This window comes from Alligator mississippiensis, chromosome 7, assembly GCF_030867095.1.
Source record: "Alligator mississippiensis isolate rAllMis1 chromosome 7, rAllMis1, whole genome shotgun sequence".
Taxonomy (NCBI): domain Eukaryota; kingdom Metazoa; phylum Chordata; order Crocodylia; family Alligatoridae; genus Alligator; species Alligator mississippiensis.
In genome coordinates this window covers 88589255-88602601 of record NC_081830.1, presented here as the reverse complement: position 1 = coordinate 88602601, position 13347 = coordinate 88589255, and the positions used below count along the sequence as shown (strand labels likewise).

General features: G+C 52.1%; 1 protein-coding gene across 1 annotated transcript in view; it reads left to right on the top strand.

Annotated features, from left to right (window-relative positions):
* The window catches only part of ATP13A5 (ATPase 13A5), a 49186-nt gene that overhangs the window by 24678 nt on the left and 11161 nt on the right, over positions 1–13347 (top strand). The window contains exons 14-20 of the mRNA XM_059731270.1: positions 2976–3126; positions 4986–5060; positions 6846–7002; positions 8747–8864; positions 9612–9736; positions 9960–10123; positions 13202–13324. Coding sequence (XP_059587253.1) covers positions 2976–3126; positions 4986–5060; positions 6846–7002; positions 8747–8864; positions 9612–9736; positions 9960–10123; positions 13202–13324 — 913 coding nt within the window. The remainder of the gene's footprint in view (positions 1–2975; positions 3127–4985; positions 5061–6845; positions 7003–8746; positions 8865–9611; positions 9737–9959; positions 10124–13201; positions 13325–13347) is intronic.

The following is a 13347-nucleotide window of genomic DNA, read 5'->3' as shown; positions in this document are numbered from 1 at the left end:
TAAACGGCCTTTATTGGTTCCACGACCCCAGCTCTCCTCATATCTGCAGTGCTGCTCTCTGGTAGCTGCTTCTAGTAATGCAGCTCCCAATGCACAGACTTGCAGACCAGTTTTTAACTCTAGCTAAAATCACTGACTCGGGTGTGCAAATATTAATCCAAGTGACCATTAGCTCAGGTGGGGGAATCACTGTCTACGAAGCATTGGAGGCACTGCCCAGATGCTCCAGAAAGCTCGATTTTGGTTTTTGAATCTGAAAAAGATGTACAGTTAACTGTAATGACTGCAGGACTAATGAAACAACATCTTTGGATTATTTTTGCATAGTTGTTTGCATTTTTATATATAACATATGATATATATGACATAGCAAATTAAATGCATATTCCAATACACCTTTTTTTTTTTTTTGCTTCAGTCTCAGATTGAGTAATTTAGCTCCAGGCCCCTGCTTGCTAGTCAGGCTTCCAGTCTTTCTCTTTCTGCAGTGGGGGTTGTGCTACATGTGATGATGCACCGCACCATCTGCACATCCCTTCCCAAAATCCTGGATCTGCTCACAGCTCGAGTCTAAAAATGGTTGAGAACCACTGGTTTAGACCGAAAGCTCCTCAGCGCGGGCACCAGCTCTGTGCGACATTCAGTGCGTTGGACATGGGGTGCCCACCTCAGCTAGGCATTTAATTGTAGAAACAGGCATTGGCTTCAATGACAGTATAATATCAATCCCTCACCAACAGTCAATGAATCTGGGAGTTAACATCCAGATCATCTCTACTGTGATACTTTACCATCCGAACGACCTAAAACCCACCCGCTGTCATGATCCCCAGGCCTCCACGACAGACCCCCCTTGAATCCCCTTGCCAGTGTCCGGACGGGTGGCAGCAAACGTGGGAACGTGTTGGTTGTACGAGGAATCCCACCCGTTTGCTGTTTCCAACCGTGGGGATGACATTTCTAACTCCACGTTGCATCAGGCATACCACGTTCAGCCCAAACACACGCGAGGAGTGGTTAGGTGCTGAGCCGACACGGCGGGTGTGAACAGCGCACGCTCCACATCAGCTCTCTTGCCGGTAGCAATCACTGCCAACAGACCAGGTACTTCGGCACAGAAGAGATAATTGTGTATAACGAATGAAAGAATGAATTCATGCCAAGAGGGGAAAAATTATAGTCCTAATAATAAGCTCCCCACAGGACAGAGCGAAAATTACTATCTGATGCAAATTAATGAGAAGAGATTAATTAACAAGCGTCGCCCAGTAAAGGATTCTTCTAGTAGGACTAAATCAGAGGAAAGTAATGCAATCTCTGCCTGGCTCCTGGCCAGCGACTAATGGAAGTCCATTGTGCTTTTCACAGCAGAGAGAGCCTTTCATTCAGCAGAAAGTTCACAAACCACCAAAAGCAAACTAGCGCTGAGTAACGGCGTGATCATTTCATTTGATTTCGCCCCGCAGTTCGGTGTCCGCTCCTGCGAGCACGGGAACAGAACGAGCTCTCCGTGACATTTCTGCACCAGGAGGTGCCGGATTGAAGGATGACTATTGCAGGCATGTCCAAACCTTGCCTAGCAGGGAACCGGGCTGACGGCCTGCCAGCATCCCAGTGCAAAGTACTCCTGCCCGCTCCCATCTCACTAACGTGCCACACGTGATCACTCTACTTGTGTCCAGACAGCCACGCTCCGAGACGTGGGCGAACCCAAGCACCCTCCCTGCAATTAAGAGGCTTTCTGGCCATTCTTTTCAATATGTGGTATAGGATGGATCAGTTTTCAATGCTTCACAAGCATTCATTACTTAATTGACCAACTGCAGCAGGGCTTCAGGTTGTCTGATACAGAACTGGTAGCAGATCTGGAAATGCAAGGATCCTTTTGTATGCGAGCAGCTGCATTGTTGAACTTCAGATTGACTTATTTACATTTCTCTTAGTACATCTAAAACTTGATGGGTCTTCTACTAGTTCAACACTAGTAGGTAGATGCAAAGCCAACCAGTCACTGGCTTCTTCTAATGCTGTAGGAGCATGTCCTGGGCCCACAAGAAAGGGAAGAGAAACCAAGATGGCAGGGGACACGCAAGCTGCAAAGCCTTCACTCATCCCGAACTGGCACACATTGTGTCAGGAGGAGGGAGCGGGTGTCATTACCCAGCAGCGTGCAGGACCCGGCTTGCACCACTGTTTCAGCAACTCGGTGTCCTGCAGGTGTGAGCAAGAGGTGCATCATGCCACACGTGTCAACAGGGCTTGGGCATAATCCTCTGCCTTACGCCTCGTGTCATCACTTGCACGGGTACCAAGGGGCTGGAAAGTGCGAGCAAGTCAGACTTTTTCACCCCCTCACACTCTTTGGGGGTTTCACACCCCTTCGCATGGGTGTAAACAGTAACTCCAGGGGGAAAGCAGAGCGTGTGTGTGTGTGTGTGTGTGTGTGTGTGTGTGTGTGTGTGTGTGTGCGCGTGCGCACGCACATATGCACATTTAATAGGAAGTCAGCACTGTCACCCTGCCACTTCATTGCACTTCTTTGAAGTCCCCACAGTAAATTGTTCCCAATTAGACATGGCAGGCTGGAGAAAGCCTCCTCTCTCGCCACTGCTCTTTCATCTCTTTTTTTAAGTAACTCTCAGGAGCGGTCAAGCAAGAAGCCAAGGCCCTGCCCTAACTGCAGCCTCCATTCCCCGTGCTCTCGGAGGTGGCTTACGTGCTCAGAAACCAGGCAGCGTTCAGCGGACGTGCAGAGCTCCCTGCCCGTTGCATCTCAGCTGACCGCTGCTCATTGAACACAGTGGGGCTGTGTGTCCAGCGGTCAGAGACATGGGTCCTCAGCTGCTGTGCAAGGGCACAACTCCATCGGAGGCAGCCGAGCACCATCCATTTGCACGAGCTGAGCACCTGCCCTAGTCTGTGTAAAGGCATTCACACGTGCAGGAATTGCACACTGACCCTCTGGCTTTGATTAGTTTCCAGAACGTGCACAGCTTCACCTCCGGCGCTCCTCTGCCCTGGGGACCGGTCTGCGGAGCCATGGCGAGCTGCCATTCCCTGGCTCTTTTGGACGGGAAGATACAAGGAGATCCACTAGACCTGAAAATGTTTGAGGGCACAAACTGGGTAAGATGCCTCTTCTTCCTAACACGTGGACATGGGTTGCCAATGCTTCAAGTAGCTCCCACGGGCAGCAGTTCAAATAGCTAGCAAGACTCAGGTGCCCACAGCACATGCGAGTTTGCAGTCTTGCCTCCTGCAGCAGCCTCCGAGTGTGCAGTGTGCCAGGCCAGGACACAAGGCTGCGACCATAATAGTGAACATTACAGGGCAAAAGGACAGGATCACTTTGCAGGCCCACCCCTTGTCTGCAGTGGGACAAGCTTGCAGCTATCCCAGGGCTCAAGGTGGATCTGTGCATGCCCCTTTCCTCAGCCTGCTTGCTCTGGCTTTGCACACGCGCTCACTCCCCCGGGGAGGTTTTATTTCTGCTGTTGCCATCCATATTGCTGTTCAATGAGATGCAAATGTAACCAAGATTAAGAACAACCATGTTGCTCTCCCTCTTAACTCCTTTGGCCAGTCCTCACTGCCCTTTATAGTCAGAATAATCACCCGCAAGAAACCAGAATAATTGCCATGTTTAACATTATTGCTTCATCATGTGAGACTAGCACACCACAGAAACAGCCGTTAGCAAGAGCCTTTTCAAGCAGCTTGAAAAATGCATTAAAATTAAAGCAAGCAGTATTTGCCTTAAGAGCCACCAGGACAAGAATTCCCGTCTCAGCTATCAGCCCCTTTTAATCTTTGCTTTACAAATACCTGGGGATAAAAAGCCAGGCTGGGGTAAAAAAAAAGATAATATAACCAAAACTGGTACAGCTCCGTGCTGCATTGCACTCCATGGCGTGCAAAACCCGGGCACTCGGGTCTTGTGGGGAAACACCCCCAGCTCCAGGAGCAGCAATACGTCCCCATCCCCGTTCCTGTGCAGCACAGACCGCTGCCCAAGCGCCGCCACCTGCTCCAGCCTGGCTGTGGATGCCGTGAAGAAGTCTCAGTATAGCAGCATCGACCACGAAGCTGGGCACGTGGGGGTCCCGTTCGGAGGGGGCACAAGCAGCTGTGCCCCCCGGGGAAGCCAGCAGACATAGAGCGCAGGCGGGCAGCTCAGAATAACCGGCGAGCTCCTCAGCTGAGCGCTCGGTGCAGTTTGGGTTGTGGTGACAGCACACCTACTGCTGCTTTTTATAGCAATATTTCATATTTTTGTTCAGCACATGGGAGAGACGGGTGTCACTTTTGGACTGCAGGTGTTGACATACCAGGCTGCTGACAAAAAAATTGTGACCGGGTGCGATCGAGGGCTCACCTGATTGCAGCAGGTGGGGACCTCCTAGCAGGAAGGACCCAGCCCCTCTCGTTCTAGAGATTTACTTCATTGGCTTTAAACAGGCCAGCAACTCCAGCCCTTTCATTGTCTGCATGAATTCAGCTTAAACGTGCAAATCTGCCGGGTGTTCGCTCTGTCCTCATTCAGCCTCGCTCTAGTGGCTCTTGCCTTTCACTTGTTTCACGCTGGTGACAAACATGTGAACCCTCAGCTGTCACGTTTGAGCACCCCGGGCCGGCTTTGGGGCAGCCGAAATATCCCACTTCTACTTGTAATTTTGCAAGCATCAGACTAAACCAATGAGGAGCCATCTTCTGGGTTTGGGGTCTTGTGCATTTTCCCCCTCAAAAATCATCCTTGCTGGCAGCAAAGCTAAATTTGTCGCAACAAAGCGAGAGGCAAGGATTGCTGTGGGTGTTGCAGCAAAGTCAGATTCAGAAGTGCAAAGAAGGTAAAAAAAGAACTGGTGGAAACTGGAGGGTGAAGTGAAGCCTGGACTGTTGCCCCTCCCTGGTGATACCTCCGCCTGCAGGTGTGGGCTGATGCTTTCTTGTCCATGTCCTAATAGATGATTATTTGGTCTTTGCAGGAGATGGAAGATCCAAGCGACACTGAAGGGCTAGACTCGTGCATCGTTATTAAACCAGGACCAAACGCTAGCAATGTGAGTCCGGTGTCCTTAACAAAGAAAGGATCACGTTCATGTCCCTCCTGGCGTGCTCCATTCGTTGACCCCCAGCATGATGAGAACTGGCGGATATAGCTGGCTGTTGCCTCTGCACCAGTCTGCGGGGCTGCGTTTGCACCTTACCAGGAGTCCCTTGGACAGTCTGGCCCTGGGAAAGCCAGCCCTGGGAAGAATTAGTAGTCCAACACCCTCAACTGGCCTGCGAGCATGTGGAGGGAGGATGGGGGGGACACGCCGGATCAGTCCCAGGGCTGGAAGGGACCTCAAGGCTCTGCCCCAGAGTCCCTGCATGAACGTTAAGCCAGTCTTATGAACTAGATCAGCTCCATTCTCCTGAAAGATAAATTAAATATAGCAGGGAGAGAGTTCAGCAGGAAGGAAGAGAAGCAGCCGTGCTGGCAAGAAATGAAAGATGTGGGAGAGAACAAAAGACTCGGAGGAAAGAGCAAGAGTGCTGGGGAAGGAGATGCTGCAACAGCAGCTGCTGGCAGAGCTGGAAGCAGCACGCTTTCCCCGCACCTCCCTCTCCAGCTCTCTTGGGAAGAGTCTTGTGAAAACAGAAATGCTAAAAGGTGAGGGCAGAAACCTCCTCGTGGAAAGCTTTAAAATTACAGACAAAGCAATTAAACTGCTATGCCCAAGTTCCCCCAACTAGATGGGCACGGGCAGCTCTGGTCATCAGTCTGAGCTCCTCTGTAGGAAGACACAGTTTGGTCCTTGAAGCCTATTGAACAAAGATGGACAAAGCACCATCCAAGAGATGAGGAAGAGGAGATGGTCCTGGGGGGGAGTCAGTAAAATTGGGTTGAATTCCCAATTTCTGGTATGCCTAGAACAACACGTTCCTTGGCCACCCTGTGCCTCAGTTTCCATATCTGTATGTTGAGGAACAGGCACTTTTCTTTGTTGCAAAGATCTCAAACGGCTTTGCATGCACAAATACCAGGGGTGTGTCCAGACGAGCACGTGCCCGTTTCCCCAGGAACAAACAGCTGACCCCGAGGAACGCCGCCATTTGTCCATGGGGAGCGCCTGTGCACGCGTGCTCTGGCACGTGGCATGTTGCCCTGGATGGGGTAGGGGAGGCTGGGGCCAGCAGCCTGCCCGGGCTCGAGCTGCGCGGATCCAGCAGCAGGGAGCCTGGCCGGCAGCCAGAGCATGGCTTTGACCGGCCAGGCTCTGGGTGATAGCGTGCACCACCCAAAACATGTGCACCGCCCCGCTTTTTTCTAGCGTGGTTTTTTTTGGATTTCCCAGTGTCAAAAAAAACCTCATGCTGCAAATTAGCAGCACAGGGAACACCTGCAAGTGTAGCGCGTGCGACGTGCGGGCCTGCAGTGCCACATACTGCATGTGCACACTCGGCCGGACACACCCAAAGAAGTTAAAACAGGGAGACGATAGGCTGAATACAAGGACATCCTTGAGGTCTGTAGGCCCTGGAGTGGTTCCTTAAGAACGGTGTCTGGAAGACACATCTTCTGAGACATTTAAAAATGAATCACTAGAGGATATTCTGGAGGTGGCTGGCCTGCGTTCGCCAGGGGAGTGTGTGTAGAAATAGATGTGATGACACAGAAGTGCATTTTCTGGGGTGTCGTGGGCTACAGGGGCAAGTGCATGCCCTCGTGCAATAAGCACCGACTCCACACCATGCTCACCTTAGGAAATGATCCCAGGCTGGCCCAGTTAATGAATGAATGAATGAATGAATGATGATGATGAAGGATCTAATATCCCACTTTCCCGACATGTTCTCAGGCTCCGGTGGAAGGGATCGTGATTCTCCATCAGTTCCCATTTTCCTCCGCGCTGCAGAGAATGGCTGTTGTTACCCAGGAGGTCGGGAAGAACCAGTATGATCTGTATATGAAGGGAGCACCCGAAATGGTGGCCAGCTTTTGCAGGCCAGAGACTGGTAGGAAAACATTTCTGTACACCCAAGATCAGGAGGGGCAACTTGGGATCTTCTGCCTCCGTGCAGGCAAAATGCAAACTCCCTTCAGGAGCTGGGACCCTGGAGGTGCTAAGTCCCCAAGACTGCAGTGACCGCGCGTGCCCAGCACCGTCCTGGAGCAACCATTTCGTGATAGAAAGCCAAGCCGTTATCTGCCAGTTGCTCCAGCAATGCAGGGATTTCCCTGTGGTATGATTAGCCAGGGCACTTGGCTCCTATTTCTGGCTTTGCTGATCCACACTGAGACCCTTGCTTTCTTTTTTTGCAAAGTGCAGCCATGCCATTGCATGCCCGCTTTCTCTGAACAGCTCCCACAGCTATTTGCACACCAGGAATCATGGCCCCAGGGGGGAGGTTGACGCACGTGGTCCGATACATGACCAGCGTGAACCAGAGCTTGGCTGCTTTTGCCAGCTGAGCATCTGGCTCCGAAGCGAGCGATGGCATTTTCAAGTGCCCGATTTAGCTCTGCTGTCAGGGGTAGGGCACACGCAAGGGCATCCAGATCTCAGCACACAGGCCCTTCACTTCCCCATTTGCTCACCTACCAGCCTGGGGGCCAGCAGCATCGTATCGCCTTACCTCGTTGAATTGCTATGTTCCCGCGGTGGGGAAGGCACTAGATAAGTGCAAATGAGTGCGATTACAGGTAACCACTGCAGGAAAGCACCACCTTTTCATTTTCGTTTTGCAGCGTGATACCAGGGCCTCTGTCCTTGCTTCTGTAGCCAACCAAAATACCTTTTTCTTGTAAAAACCCTAATTTGGTCGGATCTTGGGTGGGTTACAAATGTGGCATGCTCATTACTTTCAGACGGCTGCTGACCAGTGAGAGGGGTCTCAGCGCCAATGCGCGGGGCCTGGCTTTGTGCTTTCAGAGGGACCCGACCTGAAGCCACTTGAAACCAGCTTTGCCGAGCCTCCCTGTGAGATTTGGGGGATCAATAGGAAACCTGAGTATTAAATTGCACTGATCCAACTGCAGTAACCTCTTCACAGCTCAAACAATTCACATCAGAAAAACACTTTGGGATCAGTCCCGTTCTGGTTTCACAAGTTCCCACCCCACGGCTAGCCCTGCCTTCTGTGGCTCTGCACTGATCACAGCATCATCAGGGATTTGGTACCATACCGAGCAGGTGCAATGATGAAATACTGTAACTATCTCAGGTTAAATACGTACAGCTCCAAAGATGTGTTTGCCTTTCAGATCCCCCTGGGATTATCAGGCAAGCAAAGATTTAAGGCCTTGATTCTTAGCTAGTCCCAACTGATGCTCAACACAGCTGAGGGGAGAAGGAGCAGAGATGTCCCCGGCCGACCCCAGAACTCCCCTGGAGCCAACTTCTCGCCATCAGAGAATTTGCCCCCCGAGACATACAGATAATACGAAGAGACTTGCCCGAAGCCATACAGCATTTAGTGGCAACACACAGACCAAGGGTCTCGAGCCCGGACCGCCAAGGGCTGGTCTCACCACTAGACCACCTCCCTTCCCCACTCCTTAAATGCATTTCACAGCACTGAGCACGCATGCAGATCAGTTTATAGGGCCCTGGGGCTCAAGGCAGCTCATCCTGGGTGTGGGTCTTGGTCCTGCAGGATGCAACAGGTCAGCAATAAGCTCTAGGAAAGGAGCCCATCGAAGACTAGGAGTAAACGCATCCACGAGACTGATTCACCTGCTCTTTTCTCTTCTAAACAGTCCCAACTGATTTCGTGAAGGAGCTTCAGGTTTACACGACACAAGGCTTTAGAGTCATTGCTCTGGCACATAAAGCGCTAAACGTGGGAAAGGATGTGGCTGTGGACAGCTTAGAGAGGTAAGGTTTGCCGGTAGCACTGCAAGTTGCCTTGCAAAGCCAGCATGCATGACCCACCAAAGGGCACCGATAAGGGGATATCCCATATCCACCCGTCCGTCTGTCTGCAGTTTCTGTGCGGCACCTTCCAAAAACGCAGCTTACAGGAAAAGATCTTGGTGCTTTGTGTCACGTTCCCCTGCTAAAACCCCCCACGCGCACTGCCTGCCCTGCCTCTGGATCAGTTGGTCTCTCGAGATCCCTCCTGCTCCGTGCCCCATGTCAGCAATGGATGAAAACTGCCGGACCAAAGCATTTCATTGCTTTGTGATGCAGGAGGATATATGCAGTAACGGAGCCCACCGCACTAATTTGGGAACACAAGGGCAACAGTGGTGTTTCTAAGGCTCTGGGGGGGAACGAGGACCACCGGGCCAAGCCTAAGAGCTAGTGCTCCTCTAAGAAACGCAAGTCCCAGACCTGAGACCCCTGCCAATACAGCGGCATGTGCTCGGGGCCACCCATGCGGCGTTGGTGGGACACAGCTGTAACGCGCTCCTTCCCCAAGGCAGCGATGGGGAGGAGCAGCCGCCGTCCAGCGCTGCAGCAATGCCAAAGCTTGGGGGACGAGCTTCGCTTTGAATTCCTGTCGCCAAAGTGTCACAGGAGAGAAAAGCACCTTTGCACCCAAGTGCCAGTTTTAAGGGCAACCAGTGCTGCAGCAGGAGCCTTGCTCACAATCCCCGCGTGCTCTCTCCTTCCTGCTAGGGAGGACGTGGAGTCCGGCCTGGCGTTCCTGGGCCTTTTGATCATGGAGAATCGGCTGAAGAGAGAGACCAAGCCTGTGCTGGAGGAGCTCAGCGCCGCTCGCATCAGGAGCGTGATGGTCACAGGTATCTAAAGGGGTCCTCCAGTCCCACCCCAGGCTGGCAGCATTAACCTCAGTTGCAAGAGAGTAAAACTGGTGCAGAAGTGAGGATTCATCCCTCTTGACACTAAACTAGACGGGGGAGAGACAAGCTCAGGAGGGGCTTGGCACGCGACAGGACGACCCCTGCTAAGTTACAATAAGTGCGTTAGCACCGTCGGCCTCACTTGTTTTTCCTTTTTTTCCAGGTGACAACCTGCAAACAGCTGTGACTGTGGCCAAAAACTCGGAAATGATCCCCAAGTCCAGCCCAGTGATTCTCATAGAAGCCAATGAGCCAGAAGGCACCACCCCAGCATCCATTACCTGGCAACTAATGGAAGAGAGCAAACAAGCCACAGCTGAAACCAATGTAAGGCCAGCTTTGGGATTTAATAGAGCATCAAACCCTGCAATGTGTGATGAGCAGCTTTCTTGTGTCTGGCCTTATAGCCAACAGCTTGAAGCTGCCGTGATGGGAGTTTGGCAGGATGCAGAGTTTCATTCCTGTCTTTCGCGGAGCGAGGCAGGAGGCCAGCACATAGGATGCAATGCGCTATAGGGGGGACTGATCGCCGTCCAGAAAAACACATGTAATGCAGTAATAAACAACACTGCCCTGCGGATCGATAGCATGCCCCATCCCTGCTGCAGGTCCCCGAGTTAAAACTCATTCAGAAACACATGCTTTGCCCTGGTGCAAACTTGATTCATAGATGTTAGGGTCGGAAGGGACCTCATTAGATCATTGAGTCCGACCCCCTGCATAAGCAGGAAAGAGTGCTGGGTCTAGATGACCCCAGCTAGATACTCATCTAACCTCCTCTTGAAGACCCCCAGGGTAGGGGAGAGCACCACCTCCCTTGGGAGCCCGTTCCAGACCTTGGCCACTCGAACTGTGAAGAAGTTCTTCCTAATGTCCAGTCTAAATCTGCTCTCTGCTAGCTTGTGGCCGTTATTTCTTGTCACCCCCGGGGGCGCCTTGGTGAATAAATCCTCACCAATTCCCTTCTGTGCCCCCGTGATGAACTTAAAGGCAGCCACAAGGTCGCCTCTCAACCTTCTCTTGCGGAGGCTGAAAAGGTCCAGTTTCTCTAGTCTCTCCTCGTAGGGCTTGGTCTGCAGGCCCTTGACCATATGAGTGGCCCTTCTCTGGACCCTCTCCAGGTTATCCGCATCCTTCTTGAAGTGCGGCGCCCAGAATTGCACGCAGTACTCCAACTGCGGTCTGACCAGCGCCCGATAGAGGGGAAGTATCACCTCCCTGGACCTATTCGTCATGCATCTGCTGATGCACGATAAAGTGCCATTGGCTTTTCTGATGGCTTCGTCACACTGCCAGCTCATGTTCATCTTGGAGTCCACTAGGACCCAGAGATCCCTTTCCACCTCTGTGCCACCCAGCAGGTCATTCCCTAGGCTGTAGGTGTGCTGGACATTTTTCCTCCCGAGGTGCAGCACTTTGCATTTCTCCTTGTTGAACTGCATCCTGTTGTTTTCTGCCCACTTGTCCAACCTGTCCAGGTCTCCTTGCAGCTGTTCCCTGCCCTCCGGCGTGTCCACTTCTCCCCATAGCTTTGTGTCATCTGCAAACTTGGACAGAGTACATTTGACTCCCTCGTCCAAGTCGCCGATGAAGACATTAAAGAGTATCGGTCCAAGGACCGAGCCCTGCGGGACCCCACTGCCCACACCCTTCCAGGTTGAGACCGACCCATCCACCACGACTCTTTGGGTGCGACCCTCCAGCCAATTCGCCACCCACCGGACTGTGCAGTCATCCACATCACAGCCTCTTAACTTGTTCACCAGTATGGGGTGGGATACCGTATCGAAGGCCTTCCTGAAGTCTAAGTATACGACATCCACCCCTCCTCCTGTGTCCAGGCGTTTCGTAACCTGGTCATAGAAAGAGACTAGGTTGGTCAGGCACGATCTGCCCACCACAAACCCGTGCTGGTTTCCCCTCAGCATAATTTGCCCTGCCGGGCTCTCACAAATGTGAGCCTTGATAATTTTTTCAAAGACTTTACCAAGGATGGAGGTGAGACTGACTGGCCTATAGTTGCCCGGGTCCTCCTTCCTCCCCTTCTTGAAAATGGGGACCACATTGGCCCTTTTCCAGTCCTCCGGGACTTGGCCCGTGCGCCACGAGCGTTCGAATATTCCCGCCAGTGGCTCTGCAATGATGTCAGCCAGTACCTTCAGCACCCTCGGATGGAGCCCATCCGGGCCTGCCGACTTAAAGGCATCCAGTTCTTCCAAGTGACTCTGCACCACCTCAGGATCTACGCATGGCAGTCTGGCGCCTTGCTGCTGCCTCTCTACAACCCCCGTGAGAGACTTGTCGTGCCCCTCACTTAGGAACACGGAGGCAAAGAACTCGTTGAGGAGTTCAGCCTTGTCCCCCCGTCCGTCACCAATTGTTTCTGCCCATTTAGCAGGGGTCCTATTCCACCCTGGGCCTTCCTTTTACTCCCTATATATCTAAAAAACAATTTCTTGTTGTCTTTTACTTGGGTTGCCATCCTCAGCTCCATGGTAGCTTTGGCCCGCCTAACTGCCTCCCTACAAGCACGAGCAGAGGAGGTATATTCATCTTTAGTGATCTCACCCTGTTTCCACTTTTTATGTGCTCCCCTTTTGGCCCTTAGGCTGCCCTGGATTTCTCTGGTCAGCCATGGAAGCCTCCTGGCCCCTTTCCCTCTTTTGCCTCGCTCGGGGATCGTCTTGCTTTGTGCCCGAAGGATCGTTTCCTTTAGGCACAGCCACCCTTCTTGGGCTCCCATCCCTTCAAAACTCCTACTCTGCAGTGCGTCCTTGAATAATCGCCTGAGTGCATTGAGATCAGCTTTCCTAAAGTCTAGCACTTTCACCCTACTAGTTACCTTACCCACTCGCCGTCTTATGTTGAATTCTATCATAAGGTGATCACTGTCTCCCAGATAGTTACCGATCTGGAGGTCCCCTACCATGTCATCCCCCGTTGCCAATACCAGATCCAGTATGGCATTCCCCCTAGTGGGACCATGCACCTCCTGTGTCAGGTGGAGGTCCTGGACACAGGTTAGAAACCTGCATGAGCGTCGGGACTTTGAGTGTGGCACCGGACCCATAACGTGTAGCTGTGTTGGTTTACATGTAAACCGACATAGGACAGCACCTGACCGGTGAAGTGTGGGCAGACAGGCCACACAAGTTTACCAGCGGAGGGTGGGTGAGGCTAATAGCCTCGTTATACTGATGGCAAATTGAGATACGAAGACATTAAGTGACTACGGCAAGGTGGGGAGTCAAACCCAGGTGTCCAGATCCCCAGCTCCATCGCCACCAAGACCATAATGCAACCCCGTTCAAGCAATTACACTGGGCCACCACTTTCATGACCTCCACCTGCTTTCTAACACTATGACCCAAGCGTGGCAATAACCAACTCTTGTCTGATTTCTAGGAAGTATACGTTGACATTGAGACGAGGACTCCTCCCGACAGGGATGTCCACAGTCACCATTTTGCCATGAATGGAAAGTCGTATCAAGTTATAGTGAAACATTTCAGCAGCTTGCTGCCAAAAGTAAGTTTGGGAGGAAGCAAAGG